Here is a 17,723-nt window from a genome sequence, read left to right as displayed (position 1 = left end):
AGTTATAATACTGCAGAAATGAAAGAGCTTTTGATCTTGAGACCAACAGAGTGAATACTGGTTGATTTACCCCCTCCAATTTCCCAACATTAATCCTGAATAGCTCTGAAGAACAAAGACAAGTTTCAGGTGTATCTCAACCACTATTATTTTTTTTTTCATTTCTGCAACTTCTATTTCCAATTTCGTATGATTAGATATTGCCACTGGCCAGGAAACACTTCAGTTGCTCTTAGCTTGTGTATAACAATTTGTTGTTATTTTTATAAAGGTGGCTCAAGCTCAGCTGATTGATATGCTGTTACTCCGAGAGCAACAAATATACCCTCTGTGATGTGTATTTTAGGAATAAATCTTGGAAGTCAAATACACATTTTTAATTCACCATGTGTAAAATCATCCATGTTGAATTAGAGTGAAATGTTACAGCATGACTCTATTCAAAATACAGAAGATAGATAAGCTAACAAACAAACATAAGGTGTTAACACAGTGAGAGAATCTTTATTTATATGCAGATTTAGCACCATTATACCATGAGTTCAGTTTCTACTGACCATCTGTCATATCTGGTGTCAGCTTCATAAGCCTTGTGAACTTTGCCATTCCTGGTGTTAGACTTCAAAAGACACTGCGCCCACCCACCACTATCACACGGATCCACAGACCATATTGTGGCAGCGTGAAACAAAGAGGGCTTTTGGCAGGAAGAGGTTGCCCCTGCATTTCAGGGCTTTTGGCCTTCCAAAGTAGCAGGCATTTTATTGGATTAACTGAACTGAAGTGACTACTGCTTGAAGAGGTAGCATCAAGTTCAGCCTCATATGTTTTCTTGGTAATCAGAATATTATTACACAGGGCAATTTGAGGAATAGTGGGAATTAAACCCCTGCTGCAAGATTGTACTCTTCAAATGAGGTTCGTAGCAAGACCAGGCAAAATTCATTAGATATTTTCAAAATAGCTTGTAGGGCAAAGAAGAAGCCAAAAGCTGTTAAAATATAGATGATAAAAACCTCTTTAGAAATCTGGAAAGCAAGGAAGGAAGGGACATTCATGAGCTATATCCATGACTTTCATCAATGCAGTCTATCACAGCTGATTGCAATAAACTTCAAAAGATGTTTATCAAGTATTAATTCTTTTTTAAATTCTCTGGTAGTCCCTCTCAATTCCCCTCTTTGTATTCAGCTCACAAACTTACATATTTTTAAGGTCTGTTGATCTTGACATGCATATTTGTCACATTGGCACAGAGGTTGTTTCTGAGACTTGTTTCCATTGTCCCCTGAGACTATCCAGCAGCTCTGGGAAGAGGTTTGTTAACTTGTGTTCTCCCACTCTCCTCACACTGACTAAGGATGAACTGTTCTCACCTGTGTTGATCACTACATGCATCTATTGTTGGTACAACTGAGCAGTACAGCAGTATTTTGCTACAGGGTGCAGAACACAGATTTTCAAGTCCCTGTTTGCAAACTTTCTTGCTTTCTTGAAAATCCATATTTTGGGCTAAAACCCCCAAGTGTATTTCAAATTTGACAACAAAAGAAGATAAAAATGGACAAGAAGCATCCCTTAGGTATGCACAAATATATATAGCACATAATAATTGTGGTATCATTTAGTAGTTCTTGTTTTTTTACAAGATTATAGTAATTTTATTATCTTAATCCTGTTATTTTGACATTTCATGTAAAATTATTGTGTAGATCATCGCTTCCTTCATAGTACTGGTGCCCTTCTACTACCTCCGATCTCCCTATTTTCAAGAATAAAATTTAGGTAGGCTTTGCAAACAGCACTGATGTATGCTACACTTTCTACCTCCCTTTAGTGTTCTTTTACTGCCCTAGTGAACATAAGAAATACCTTGTGAAATAAGAAGACCCATGGAATCCCTAAGAGCCAATACATAGGAAATGTATAGTAGCTTGAGGAGATGCATGAAGATGGAGGAAGCTTTTGTTTCAAGCTGTTTGAGGAGGCACATTCCTGAGAATGTTCTCTCTTCCCATTGGCAAATCTCCTATGAGAGTTGTGGTAAACTGGGCACAGTCATTTCTCAAAATGTGCTCCATTAGCATAGATGTTGAGCTGGACCAGCCAATACAGTTCTATTGTCTGTACTATGCCCAGAGTGATTGCCCACAAAGCTTCAAGCGTGCCATCTTCTGGATTTCCCCACCTACACTGAATGCATATGAATTACAGGTTGGTTCCTGCACTGCAGGTGGACTTGTGGCAGCCCAGCAGCCCCTCCCACATCATTGAAGGTACTGTCACCGACGTGCGAGTACCACAGAACACATCCCGAGAGCTGCTGCCCTACCTCCAGCAAGCAAACATCCAGTACACGTAAGCCTGTGCTTTGTTTTCTGTGCCTTGCTCCAGAGATCTGGCCTCCAAGGCAGGTCTGCAACTACCATGCCAAGCGCAACTGAGAATACGTTCCACATCATAGCAATTAGACCGGCAGACTGCTGGACATTGCCAAGAAAACAACCATTTTAATGGGAGAGCAGAAAATCTCCCACAGGCAGGCAGTTTTAATTAAATATCCTCCTTCTGAGTCAAGCTGAAGTGTTTTCAATGTATATGAAGTCACATATGTTAAGAGAGGGGTGGTAATTACTAACCCTACAGCCTGCTTTGTCTCTCTCTGTATTTAACAGGAACAAGGTTTGTTTACAAGTGTGCCGCTGCTAAGGCAGAGGCGAGCCTTCTTCATGAATTATAAAGGAATGTACTAGTTCTCTTAAAAACCTCCATTTCTCATAACCCAACACAAGTCACACAGAACAAATACACTCTAAGGATCACATATAATTTATACCATTTCTTAAAAGCTTTCATGACTGTTTTGGAGCATACTTATGATCTCATATTTATCAATATGACAATTGTCATTAAAGCCTTTTCAATGAAATGCCTAAGCATCTGAACAATCAACTGATGAGTTATTTGAATTCTCAAACATTTGCTGAATAAAGCTCTACGTGAGGCTATTTATACTTATTTCTCAGTGAGGAAAGGATAGCACGAATCATATTGTATATTATACGTATTATCAGAATTCCATTTTTGTTATGACAGTGGTCTCTTATTATTTCTTCATTCTAAAAACACAAAAACAGATGTAAGGAACTTAATTATGCATGCCCAGTAGCTGAAGTTCAGAGGGGATTTCATGTGGGTGCAACACTGCTTTGGTTTTATTTGTGTTTAAAAATAAGATGGGAATTTCTGTAATTGTTTTCCTGTGCTTATACAAAAAGTGTCCCTTAATTGCTGTGCCCCAGCAATTGTGGTCACGTCTGCTGCTGTTCCTGCTCACAGTAATCACCTTTAATGAAATGGCAGAAGGTGATTTTATATGTGTTACAAACACTCCCTGTACTTGAAGACCTTTACTGAAGTCGCAGAGCAGCTTGTGCAAGGGCAAGACCTGTGAGACCAAAGGGTCTCCGTAGTTTGCCTGAAACAGAGTGCCACAAATACTAGAACATTACATTTATTTTCCACAGGGAAAATTTCCTCTCTGACATTTGCTGCACAAGATGTTGGTGCTTAGAAGGAAGCCGGGCAGCATTTTGTCAACTCCAGACTGTTTCTTTGGTCTCCTTCATCTCCCCACTGCCCATTTCAGACTCCTTGTACACTGGGTCCCAGCCACCAGGAGCAAGACTCTGCAAAGCCTTGGATGAGCATGTGCTTGTCCTGATAAGCCCCATGGGATCTGTAACTCCACAAGAGCAGGGAGGATTTACCATGAGAGCAGCAATAGCTGTAGTCAGGGAATGGCAGGAGAAGGGCTGCTGGGATGGCTGTGCACAGCCATGTCCCCTGCACAGCCAGGATGGGGACCACAGCCCTGAGTCAGAGTGCAGCTCCACAGCCAAGGGACTGAGGTGCTGGGCAAGGCTTCAGACAGCTCCTTTTCTCATGGCTTTTTTTCATGCGTTTAAAAAATGTATTTTATTTTTCACACAGTATTTGAAAATGAGTTAAATTCCTACATCCCTTTGGGAGCTGGAAAAAGTGAGGCACACACCATGTAAAACTTCAGGCTGACACCTAAATTGTGACAAATTTTCAAAGGCGAGGGAGTATTAAGCAGCCCTAATAATGAACAAGGCGACCAGCTCTTGCCTATAAGACAGGCTTATCTGTCCCAGTGTTTGACTTCATGACAAGAAAATGGTCATGAAAACCAGCCAGGCATCAGATAAGCTCTTAGTCCACCAAGTTGCCTCAGTTGTAAGTTCTCTGGCAATTAAGCCACTTAGGTTGTATTAGGACCTGAGTGACTTAAGAGCCTTTGTGTTACAAGCACGAACAGTACACAATCATTTAAGATTATCAAATCTCATTTGGAGTACAGGCACATAAACAATCAGGAGTTGTAAAATGAAATCTGTTACTGTAAAAGTGAACAAACAGAGTTTGATCCTGGTAGGTACTTACATTAATCAGAACTCAGCAAAGCAGGCAAGTATTTTTTGAACATATTAAACACCCTAATGACTTGAATAAAACCACTGCTTTAACCTAACTACATGCTTAAATGCTTTACAGTCTTAGAGTGTATAGCAAGTCAAGACTATAAGCCCTTAGTTTGATTACTGAAACTGGTAGATGTAGAACAACATAATTCCTAATTATACAATTGCTTCGCTAATGGGTATAACCTTTACTTTGATATTGTATGTAGATAGACCTATTTGAGGCATCTGCTGCACAGCTGAGTTAGGATTAAAGTTAACACAGTTTCTTTCCATCTTTTTTCAGTCATTGCAGTTAACGCCAATAGAATTTTAAAAGGTTGAATGTGACCATCGTTTTGCAGGAATGATGGTATGGTGATTGCACATTGCCATTCTTTAGGAGAAGGTAGTATACAAGGATGACTCGCAGTTTTACAGAGATGTCATTGTACAGGGATTGTTACTGATGTCCGTGACAATATTACCAGCTCCTGCCAATATATAATGGAAAAGATAGATGCTCCAACTTCTTCAATATTATTCTTTATGGATGTTTTCTATATTATTGTGTTTTTATCATAAAACTGGAAAGTTTTCAGCTTACACCACTGCTGCTGCATTTTGCTCTTAATGCAAAGAACCTCTCACTTCTTATTGCAGGCAGATTTAATTTTCATTATATTGATTCATGTTTTTCCTGAGTTATTTTAAAATAACTGGCAAACAACTATTGCAGAGCAGATAACAAATGACACAAAAAACACACAAAACAAGATTTTTTTGTTGTTGTTTCTTGTGTTTCAGACAGAATAATAATACTGCCAAGTTCTTAATTTTTTGTTGTGCCTCTACAACTTGTAGGTATACGTAATGTTCCATGCCAGTACAATAACCCCAAAAAGAAAGTATGTGCATGTTTTTCTAAGCCTAAAAAGATTTTTTTAATGGTTTTGAAATCAGTTTTTGATGATCCATGATTACTTGGTATAATTGGATTATAAAAGAAGAGATCAAATGCTGCTCCATAAACAAATAAAAGCAGCTTCTCCTTTGCGTTGGCTACGTTATTTACATCTTTCTGTTTTATTCACTTAACAAGCTCATTGTGGTTTTTGAAGTCTTTGTTACATTTCAAAGCAGCTGGAGTATTTATGTAGCAGCATATATTAAAATAAGCCTGAAGCACTCTGTTGTCAAAATATAATAGATGAAGTAATGTCAGAATGGTTTAACTACTCCTATATTTCTTCTAAATGTGATTGTTGTTCTGCTTTAGCCTGTGTGTTCTACTAGCTTTTGAGTAATGCCATTGTCTTTTTTACCTAGGATTCTCATACCAGACTTACAAAAAGCAGTAGAAAACCAAACTGGACTGAGGTCACACAGGAATAGAAGGTCCCTCTCTGAGTATAATTATGAAGTGTATCACTCCCTGGAAGAAGTATGTGAAAATTCATATTGTTCCTCTTATCCGCTGCACTGTTGTTTTTAATAAGGCTAAGATTTCACTCTCTTCAAATTATGGTTACCTGTTCATCTTCAGAAGTGTTCTAAGTGTTTACTCTTCAAAAATAAGTACCTTCATGAAAATATATATATATGTTGATGTTTGTATTCAAGGCTTATATTTACATGGAACTATCTTGGACAGCTTCTGAGTTTTCTTTTTAAATTAGGCCTTTTACTCTGATGGAATAAGAGATTTCATTGAGTGATTAGTCCCACTGAGTCATTTAAGTAAGACATATGAGCAAGTGCTAAAGTATTTGCACAAGAAGCCCAAAGACTTAAAAACACTTTGATACAGACTCATGTATAAGCTGCGTAAATAATTTCTGTTGATTCCAGAGTGCTCACATACACAGTTTCAGTCTACACCAAAACAAAGTCGCTAGGCAGAGCATGAAGGATGCCGCATCTCAATGAGATCTGGTGCCTGTGAATCAAATATTGCAGGTAGTATTAAATTCTTCAGGTCAATCTCTTTGCCACTGGATTTCCTGACAGGCAAATTCAGGGACCTTCTTCCTTCATTCCATTAATATTTATTGTGGATGGCAGATCAGCCCCATCCCCAGCTTTTTTACAGACAGCTGTTGCATTTCAACAATAAAATACCTCCAACAAAAAAATGGAAGAAAAAAAATACCCTGTGACTGAGGGCTGCATCTGAACCCTGGCAATAGAGCTATGAAAATCCAGTAATATTTCAAGTATGAAAACAAAACCAAACAAAGACAAAAATAAAAATGACAGGAAAACCCAAAAACATACAGGGGACTGAGAGCTGAGATTAATAAATGTGTTACTGTTTCTTCCCATGAAATGCAAAGATTGAAGCAATGCTCTCACTTCTGTATTTGCAGATCCAGGATTGGATGTATCACCTGAATAAAACTCATTCAGATCTTGTTCACATGTTCTCTGTTGGAAAATCCTATGAAGGGAGACCACTGTTTGTACTCAAGGTAAAGATTGAACAGTTATTAACCAGACTAAAACCTGTAATCAGGGACAGACACTTTGTTACTTATGTTATAGCATGTACACTGGAGACTCAGGTTAGCTGTGTTTCCTAAGAATGGGTTGCTAAGATCCAGGTATCTCTGTGAACGTCATCTTTAAAGAACAAAAAGCTGGAAAATTAAAAGCCAAATCCTCTTTATTTGTATTGGATATGCATGGAGAGAGATTACAGGACAAGTTCAATTAGCAGGATTTGGATTTAATGGAATTGGAAAGTTTTGTGTTTATAGACAGTTTGGAAAGTGTTATGCTGGAGACAGACCCCAGAGGACTCTGGAGCGCTTCATAGCATGTGCTACATAGGCTTCCTCTTTAGCTACTGACAAGGCTGTGTGCTCTCAACTTACATTATTAGGACCACAAATAAGAGCATGTCAGCAAGTTACGAAACAAATAAAACCCAAAAAAACTATCAATGTACTTTTTGTCATCTGTTGTTGCAGAGTTGTGAAAATTTGATTCTGTATCAGGCTATTTCTATAGCATCATCTTTCCTCACCCTGCTCTATGTGATACTTGAGGATCTCACTTCTCATAAAAGAGGAAATGACAAATCTCACTTTTACTGTAATTTTTTCTTTCCACAGAGCATCTTCATGATGTTGGCATACGTGCCTGTCATGATCACAGCCATACCTTTGAAAACAATATATTTGTGTTCCTTTATATGAGGAAATCCAAAATGGTTTAGTGTTTCTAATATTCTATGAATTTCTTGTTATTGTGTTTCACTAATGACATGAGATCTATTGATATTTCTATGAATATTCACACTTGAAGTTAGGTAAAAGATCACGGCCCTACAAGAAAGCTGTCTGGATAGACTGTGGGATTCATGCAAGAGAGTGGATTGGCCCTGCCTTTTGCCAGTGGTTTGTGAAAGAAGTAAGTGTTTAATGATTTACAGTCATGCAATTCCTTTAGTTCAATAAACTTGGGGTTTTGCTCTAACTGATCTAACGTATTATTGATAAGAAAAATAAATAGCTATTATATCACCTTTTTTATTTTTTTTTTTTATTTGTAGAACACTTAAGTGCTTGATAAATTAAGCTGATAGCAACTGCCAGACACAGCTAGGCACAGGACAGAAATATGCCAGACACATATTGGCAGACATATGAAGTAGAATTTTATTTCAAGACCTAAAAATGTGAAGATTGTGATTCTGGTAATGATCCAGGTAAATCAGTGCCACTGCACTGCTTCAGATTAGTTCAGCAATATCTTTGATTTAAGGATTTAGATCAAGACACTTCTCTTTTCTGTAATTCCATTGGAATAGGAAAGTAAAATCACAGAATCATATAAAAGAATCAGAAAATTGTTAAGGCTGGAAAAGACCTTTAAGATCATTGAGTCCAACTGTTAACCTAGCACGGCCAAGTCCACCTCTAAATCATGTCCCTAAAGCCCCATCTACACGTCTTTTAAATACCTCCAGGGACGGTGACTCAACCACTTCCCTGGGCAGCCTGTTCCAATGCTTGACAACCGTTTTGGTGAAAATTTTTTTCCTAATATTCAATCAGAACTTTCCCTGGCACAGCTTCAGCCCGATTCCTCTTACCCTACCATTTGTTGCTTGGGAAAAGAGACCAATACCCTCCTTGCAACAACCTCCTTTCATGTGGGTTGTAGAGAGTGATTAGGTCTCCCCTGATCCTCCTTTTCTCCAGGATAAACAAGCACAGATCCCTCAGCTACTCCTTATAGGACTTGCTCTCTAGGCCCTTCTCCAGCTTCACTGTCTTTCTTTGGACCTGCTCCAGCACCTCAAAACTAATCCTTTAGTAAGGGGCCCAGAACTGAGCACAGTATTTGGGGTGCAGCCTCACCAGTACCGAGTACATAGGAACAATCACTTCCCTGGCCCTGCTGGCCACACTATTGCTGATACAGCCTAGGATGCTGTTGGACATCTTGGCTACCTGGACACAAGCTGGCTCATGTTCAGCAGCCGTCAGTCAACACCCCCAGGTCCTTTTCCACTGGGCAGCTTTCAGCCACTCTTCCCCAAGCTTATAGCATTGTAAGGGGATGCTTTGGCCCAAGTGCAGGACCTGGCACTGAGCCTTGTTGAACTTCATACAATTGGGCTCAGCCCATTGATCCAGCCTGTCCAGATCCCTCTGCAAAGCCTTCCTCCAGCAGATCAACACCCCCAGCCAACTTGGGAGTTGCAAACTTGCTGAGGGTGTACTTGATCCCCTCATCCAGATCATCAGTAAAGATATTAAACAGAACCGACCCCAGTACTGAGCCCTGGGGAACACCGTTTGTGACCGGTTGCCAATTGGATTTGATTCTATTCACCACCATTCTTTGGGCTCAGCCATCCCGCCAGATTTTTTTACCCCGCAAAGAGTGCACTCATCCAAGCCATGAGCAGTCAGTTTCTCCAGGAGAATGCTGTGGGAAATGGTGTCAAAAGCTTCACTGATGTCTAGGTAGACAACATCCACAGCCTTTCCCTCATCCACTGAACAGGTCACTTAGTCATAGAAGGAGATCAGGTTAGTCAAGCAGTACATGCCTTTCTTAAATGCCTACTGACTGGGCCTAATAAACAGGTGGTTAATGTGCCACATTATGGCACTCAAGGTGGTCAGCTTCATAACCTTCCCCAGCACCAAGTTCAGACTGACAGGCTTTTGGTGCCTCAGATCCTGCTATCCTCTAGTCAACTGGGAACCTCCCCAGTTAGCCAGGACTGCTGATAAATGATTGAAAGGAACTCAGTGAGCAATTCTGACAGCTCTCTCAGTACCCTTGGGTTGATTCCATCCAGCCCCATAGACTTACATGTGTCTAACTGATGTAGTGGGTCACTGGCCAATTCTCCTTGGACTATGGGGTCCTCAACCAGCTCCCCATCCCTGTCTTCCAGCTCAGGGAGCTGAGTACCCTGAGAACATCTGGTCTTGCTATTAAAGACAAAGACAAAGAAGGCATTAAGTACCTCAGCCTTTTCTTCATCCTTTGTCACTACTTTCCCCGCTGCATTCAGTAAAGGATGGAGAGTCTCCTTAGTCCTCCTCTTATTGCTAATATATTTATAGAAACAATTTTATTGTCTTTAATAGCAGTAGACAGGTTAATTTCTACTTAAGCTTTGCCCTCTCTAATTTTCTGCCTTCATAATCTCATGACATCCTTGTAGTCCTAGTGAGTTGCCTGCCCCTTCTTCCAAAGGTCATAAACTTTTTTCCTGAGTTCCAGTCAAAGTCTCTGTTCAACCAGGTGATCTTCTTCCCAGCCTGAGGAAGAAGAGCAGCTTCTGAGCAGCTATCCTACCCAGGAGAACAGGCTGCAGTTAAGGAAGGAAGATGTTTGGCACAGACAGGCACTGGTGGGAAAGCCTTGCTGCTCAAAAACATATTCCTTACTGAGGTTTTCCCATAAAGCACTACAATGTGGCAGGAAGGTAAAAATCACAAGATTTCTCTGCAGACCTTATGGCAGAGTATAGCCTGTCTAGGTGCATATAAAAACCTTCTGGTTGTTATTTGAGATCCTTGAAGAGTAGCTTGCTAGTGAGACTGGTTTGCTGACTACATAAAAGCATTTTCCTAGATGAAAGAAAGTTTCTGTGAGTGCCTTGAGACTACAAGAATGTACCACCTTCGTCTGCCCATGTTGGTTGTGCATTGCCTTTATTCACAAATGACATACATTTTCTTCTTTCCTTAGAGCAATACATCAACCCAGCATTAAAGCAAAAAGCATTAGGATAAGAATACTTTATGCTCACATTCTCCATCATGATATTAAAAAGGACTGGGAGAGGAGAGACAAGAACATTAGATTGGTTTAGGATATTGCTTTTCTCATTAAATGAATTAGGCATTTTCACCAAGAACTCTGGGAAAACTGAAAGCTGAAGGCCTCTCCGTGCTTCCAACTCTGCAATTCTCTTTGGCTGGCAAACTCCTCCCTTAAGCACCTCTGCAGCCCACTTTCCATTCCCCCGGCGCTTATGGGCAGTTCTGAGAAAGAGCAGTCAGCTTGGAAACAGATTTTTCCTGGCATGTTTGTTGACTCTAAGGAATAGCACCACAAGCCTATTGATTTAAGGCAAGCAAAAGGAAATGTTGGATTTATGTGATGTTAGATTCTTTTCTAGCAGGAACAGCATACATGTACCCCTTTACCGTGCAGGCAGCCTGAAATATTTTATTGAGCTTTCACTTCACCCTGTGATCTCTGTCACTTGTTTTCATTGAAGTACCCATACCCCTGGGTACCGCAAGGCTTTTCAAGTTATTTAGCTTAGAAAACAACCTCTATGTATGAATGTCACTTAATATTCAGGCTCAAGACTGTGTGCTGCAAACTTGACCAGCTATTCCCATTGAGCTTGGAAAACTTCAGTGTCTTGCTTGCACTTCTGGAAGTGGCAGCTTCTGAGTGCCAATGAATTTTCTGCAGGCAATGGAAGACAGTATCTCCAGTAGGGTGGAGGTGCCACTGAGCAGCGGGCTGCTAATTATGGCTTAGCAGTGTACAGGCAGCAGCTCCCCACTCTCTACAAAGCATCTGAAGTTGTTCAGCTGGACAGGACCCAAATCTATCTAGAAATGCAAAGCAGACTAGGGTAGAGCAGACTTGGGAAGTGAGGATGTGAGGTTAGAGTGTGGAAAGCCAGGAAGGCAAGAGGCTTCCTGCTGTGCAGGCTTGTTCTGTATGCAGGCAAATACAATAGTTAGAGAAACAGAACTAGAGAAAAAAGTAGAAAGATATAGAAGTTAAAGACTGAAAAGAGAAAGAGAATGCACAGGAAAGAGTTCTGCATTATATATAATTATATATAATTGAAAGTACAAACCCAGCCTACCTACATTTTGAAACAAACAAAAGGAAAGTGAAGACTGTTTGGTTTGGGGGGGTTGGGATTTATGTTTGCTTTTTTGTGTGTTTTTTTATTCTAATCTATCCCAGCATAAGCTCCAGATTTGGCTCTGTATTCCATAGGTCTGGTGTTAATAACATCACTGTTTCTGTAGAAGGTGCCCCAAATGTCTGTAGCCTCTCAGCTAAAGATAATCAGATGTTCTACCAGGGTTAGCAATACTGGTGGCCTCTGACAAACCCTACATTATGGTTATTGAATTTCAAGTCAAGAAAGAGGACACGCTGCATGCACAGGATCAGACCTTTAGGTACCAGCTAATGAGCCAGAAAGAAGTGTCCATGTGTGTACTGTAGTAGAATACCAGTTATGTTACAGTAGACTCCCCTTCAACTTCAATCCTTACTCAGCTTGAAAAGGGTGCGAAAAAGACCCTGAGAGTGGAAATATTAAGAAACCTGGAGTAGGTGGGGTAGGGAAGCAAAAGGAACAGTAAAGAGCAATGGAACAGATTATATTTGGATTACTTTGAAGGCAACCTGCAAAGATAAATGGATCAAATGTAACCCAGAATTTGTATAGACAGCAAAAGATTCTGGGGAGGGGGAAGGCAAAAAAATTTAAATCATACATTAAATGTCTTAGTAAATATTACAAACTGGAAAGAATGGGACTATTTTATGTGTTATTACTATGTAGAAAGCAGGAGGCTTCAGAAACAAAATTTGTGTATCAAACATGTTTTTATCCCAAATTAAATAGCCCGCAGAAACAAAGAAGCAAACCCTATAGACTTTTTGTAAAAGTACAATTATATGTGTATATGTGTTAAATAACGACATTAACTCCTCTTCACTGGGTTTGGCGTTGTGAGAGGAGAAGCAGAATCCTGATACCAAATTATCCAGACCTCAAATTCAGGATTTACCATTGTTTTAAAAATCTGAAATATGGTTCACAGGCAGCTATTCAAATTAACATCACAACTAGACTGTTTCAGTTTTAGTGGAAGCAGATGAAGATTCCCATTACATCTGGTTTGACTTTCTTCCCTCTAATAAGTGTTGCCATTTGATCCATGTCAATGATGTATAACCTTGAACTGTCATTCAAACATTTTCAGAAAACAGCATACAAGGGATGTGACTTAAAGATGCACTATTCTTTGTTTCTGATGCAGGAATTTGTATTTCAAGATTAGAAAATTCAAGAAATGCCATTAAAAATCTTCACTAAGCAAGCACTGATTGTAATTCTTCTTGACATAATGTTCTAAGAATCCAATGGCCACTTTAAGGGAAACATCCGCTAAGATCATGCACATTTCCCTAAGGGAAGAACTTTGCTGAAACAATGTTCAAAACTACTTCTGAACTTTCTGGATTTGATCAAGGTGACTTGATAAGTTTGGTTAGGGCATTGACTCTGCTAGACTACCCATGAGAATGTTCCTTCACCCTTATCCACAGACCCACTGAAAAGGAGCTGTACAGTAGAGGAATCCAAACCCACACCTCTGAAGCCCTGCTCATCCTGCAGCAGTGTATCATCCCTTAAAGATGGGCCTTAAAGAGAGCTATTATAGCTCTCTCATCTCAGAAAAATCCCAAATAGGAAATGAATGTCAGTTCCAACCCTAACTATTCTATGATTCTATGCTCTGGGTACTTTAAGCTGTGAGATATGTGGCCTAAAGTCCAAATTCTGAAATGCAGGTGGTCAATGATTGCAGTTATGTAAGTTCCCAAATTATTCAAGATGATGTGTTTGTGCTTTATCACGCACCTGGGGAGCAGACAGGTAACCCCAGACGAAGGTAGAAGTTGAGGGCAGATTTTAAATTTTGGTATTTTGAATGCTGGCGTTGGTATTGATTGCTGACAAAACCAGGCTTGAATCCCATATTTTCACTCCATCATAATGAGCTGTCTGTTAGCTTGGACACAGACTGTCCAAGATGCAAAAAATCAACACCTGCCCCCACTATTCTCAGCTCGAAACTGATTTATGAGTTGCCTTATGGGATGCATAAGGGATGCATAATGCCAATTAGCCACCCATCAGGCTCGTGGACCAGGCCCCAGAGACTAGTCTTTACCAGGAATTTTGCAGGGTTCGAGACCTGAGATTCTTCCTCAGAAATGTTTATGAAGTGCTTGACTGCAAAGGCAAGATACCTAAAATAACAGCACATACATAAACACCTACAGAACTGAATAAAGACAACAGTGTGATCAGACACAGGTCCGAGCAGGAGACCCAGACAGTGTCACTGTTAACAAGAGTTGGCTCTTCTTCTGCACCATGCAAGCCATGTGGTCAGAGGGCCATAAAGCTATAAGTATTCCTACTTTAAGATCTGCTGAAAGCCAGTGTAGGACTTATACTCATTCTGCAAAATTTTGTCCTGATGGACAAAACATCTGCAGTATGCTGCATCAACAGTCAGAGCAGCACTCACTCATTCATTCCAGCACTGAAGTCCACACTGTTAGGAAAACAGCTTCACATTCTGGATCATTTCTGGGTCTTGCCGAGGTCCATCAAAACTGGCAATCTTTTAGGAGTCAGAAAATTTATTTCGTTTTGCTATCCTAACTACCAGAGCCACAAAATACTGGCTGATTACGAAATTCAACACCAGTTTTTCACCCACTTCAGAAGTAGCCTGATTTTGGGGGTGCGTATGATAGTTATGTGAAGCAACACAGTAATATTTGTTAAAGATTATATGCTTGACCTACCACTTGTCAACAGATTTAAGTCTTTTGAACAGGTACAGCTGAAATGTCATGTTCCCACAATCCAGGATTTCAGACTAATATTAAAGGATGCTCATTACAGCTGTACTTAGCTATTCTTCAAGGCAATACAGCTAGCTCACCCTGTGATAGGCTTTCTGTCTCCATTTTTGGGAAATTTCCAAGCAGAAGTTTTGAACCAAAAAGGAAAGAAAGCAAGGACATGACTGCCTCTCCCTGTAAGCCATACATTTATGGCACTCCTCTCTTGATGACAGACACCACCGTTCTTACCATATCTTTGAGTGCTGGCTCTCAGAAACCTGAAGAGCTTCTGAAATAATTTGAAATTCCAAAGTGAATCAGAGTCATGCAAGGCCAAAACAAGCACTCTGTGCCTGTGGCTTTTTTCTTTCACTGTTTGGTTGGATACATTCCTTGTTTCTGAGGTCCATTCCCTTCAGCTAAAGCTCTTCAACTGATCTTGATTTGACTTGAAATTTTTTTGTTGCTTTTTAAACCATTGCATCTTCTTTCTCTATGAAATCCTCCTATCCAAGCTTTCCTCCTGTTCATCAGGTTTTATTTCACCCTTGTTTTAGGAAGGCCAGAAGCTTATAAGGGCTGTATCTTGCCTCCCTGCAGCCTTTTTCACAGCTGCCAGTGATGATGGCACTGTGAAGACTGGGCTTTTTCACCTTGAAGGACAAGCCACCTGATGATGGGTCTCTCCTCAAATGCTCTGCAGCTCTGTCTTAAATGCAGAACAATCACTGGAACTTAATTTTTATTGTTTTCCAAGCTCTACTCTCCCCAGCTATCTTTTTAGCTCCCTAACCTCAGAAAAAATCTGACTCCTCCGAGTGCTCCCTATATGTCTATTATCTGGAGGAAAAATCCATCTGTTTCATCTATATTTGAAACATCACCCTTACTTATCTTTAGCTAACACATTCTTCTCTGTCAGGAGCTTCTGCCTGAAACACTATTTGTTTTTTCTCCATTAGAGAGATCACCTCCTCCAGCCTCTTCACTCAGTACTTCATTCATCAGCCTTTCAACAGCAAGAGGCACTGGTATAAAAGCAGAATCTGTTTTATTGTCATGATTTTTTTCTGTGTGTCAAATGCTGTTCCAGCCATTTGAAGTTTCTGTGTAATAATTACACCTATGTCTATGTTCTGTGTGTTGTTACTGCTTCTACTCAACTTTCCCCCTGCCACTCCACATCTGATTCAGTTCTGAATGATTTAACTATTCCTGCAGCCACTTTATACCCCACTTCTCTCTGAGTATCAGCATCTCTCCAGCACATCCTTGCTACTGAAAGCAGAGGTTACTAATGTGCACCGCTTTTGAGAGGAAGGAAGATAAAGTAGCAGTGAACACTTCCAACAATAGTTTCCCAGACTGGGCCCTCAGTTGTGATTCTTTTTTTCTTTTAATGGATAAAATCTAAGCCAATGCCCAAAAAAATGGAGTGCAGTACCATGGTATTACCACAACGAGGCATGTGATGCATTGTTTTAAAAGAAGCTCTGGCAAACTATTTTTACACTGTGCAGTATTTCTTTCTCCTTTGCTACATGGTGGATTTCCCCAGGATCTATTCAATGGTAAGACACTTTAGAGAGAGTGCTTTCTTTTGCTGTGACATCTTTGCAATGGCAAAAAAAAAACCAAACAAAAAAACAGGAAAAAACAACCCCACAGTTAAAATGATTCCCAGTTTTCAAAAAAGAAGTACTGCATTATTTCTCTTGTGCACTTTCAACTACTCAGATGCATCCTCCTGCCTACCCATGATCTTAAGAAGATAAAAATTACTTTCATTTTGTTTGTAGCTATTCGTTTTTCACAATGTGAATACGTCTTGATAAAATAAAGGTAACCCTGCAGCTGTGTTGTGCCTGTAGTAGGAATTCTTCAATGACACTTGCTAGTGCGATGTCCTACGTTAAGTATTAATCACTAGGACATTGAAATTGTACCCTGTGAAGGCTTTTAAGCTGCTGAGTATGTTCTTCTTCAAGGCAAGAAGAGAATTCACATTGTTGTTCCAACGTATTACGTGGCTTAGGGAAGAAATTCAGCTTTATATTTTAGCAGTTACCTCCTGTGTGATGATGCTCAGTAGTTAGGGCCTCAGTAAAATTACTGATCTTCAGAAATACTATGGAGCATGAGAAAGGACTATGAAAGAAAATTCTGTCTGTTGGACAATACAGCTGTTCCAGAAACTGAATTCCAAGCAATAATTTTCATTTTAATTATTTAACTGTGTCTCAACAACTAATTAAACAGTGCATTCAAGAGAGTTCTGTTGGGTTGTCCTCAATAGGTACTAACCTGAACCAACATAACTAGGGCATAAAATTAAAGAATTACATTTTTCAGAGGTATACTGTTGGTAAGTCTCCACAAAGCTGGTGGTTATTAGTTTCATGTAATTACTAGTAGAGAATTTTGTGTTGCCCCATTCAGAGCACTCACAGTGCTTCAGGCTAACTCAGACCTTCCCTTTCCCTGCTAGGCAGTCCTTGATTTATTCGGGAACTATGAGGGGGTTTTTATATACTACCTCTCAGAGAAGAGCCAAGAAGTTCTGTCTCCTATTTCCATTAACATTTGTGTAACTACGCAGCTTCTTCCCCACAAGGTCCTGCATTAGCTTGGGTGGTCCAGGCCTTGCCCAAGCTTGCTGTAACTGCTGTTTGCTTCTCTAACATGTCAACCATGACACTGTCCCCCTCTTCTCTGCTTCAGCATCTTCTCCTTCTGCATCCTTTAGAGGCAGCGTAAGCAAGCCTTTGGAATCCTACAGGTCCTTCTTTTTGGAATATTTTTATGAGCTCTCTTCTGAATGCTGCAGAGTAGTTGCAGCACACTCACTTTTCTCAGTTGCTGTTTCTAGATTCCTCCTGTGGGAAATGCTGCCAAAGAGGAAGAAAGATTTTGCTTGGTGTTAAAAAAATATTAAATATTAATAAATAAACCATATACAGTTCAAGCTTCAGCCTGGAAAATTTGACCCTTTATTTTAAGCCATTTGTTTCTAGATACACAGTTGTGTCTTAGCCTTAATAATGGGCTTACCATTCAGGTCGTGATTTGAAT

General features: G+C 40.0%; 1 protein-coding gene across 1 annotated transcript in view; it reads left to right on the top strand.

Moving 5' to 3' along the window:
* The window catches only part of CPA6 (carboxypeptidase A6), an 81,936-nt gene that overhangs the window by 46,962 nt on the left and 17,251 nt on the right, over positions 1–17,723 (top strand). The window contains exons 3-6 of the mRNA XM_057426213.1: positions 2,234–2,358; positions 5,814–5,928; positions 6,854–6,955; positions 7,794–7,898. Coding sequence (XP_057282196.1) covers positions 2,234–2,358; positions 5,814–5,928; positions 6,854–6,955; positions 7,794–7,898 — 447 coding nt within the window. The remainder of the gene's footprint in view (positions 1–2,233; positions 2,359–5,813; positions 5,929–6,853; positions 6,956–7,793; positions 7,899–17,723) is intronic.

The sequence above is a fragment of the Pezoporus wallicus genome, unplaced genomic scaffold (assembly GCF_028554395.1).
Source record: "Pezoporus wallicus isolate ANWC-B61680 ecotype Strahan unplaced genomic scaffold, APGP_CSIRO_Pwel_v1 contig_4131, whole genome shotgun sequence".
Lineage (NCBI taxonomy): Eukaryota > Metazoa > Chordata > Aves > Psittaciformes > Psittacidae > Pezoporus > Pezoporus wallicus.
The sequence above is the reverse complement of the archived record's forward strand: the minus strand, read 5'-3'. Positions and strand labels throughout refer to the sequence as shown.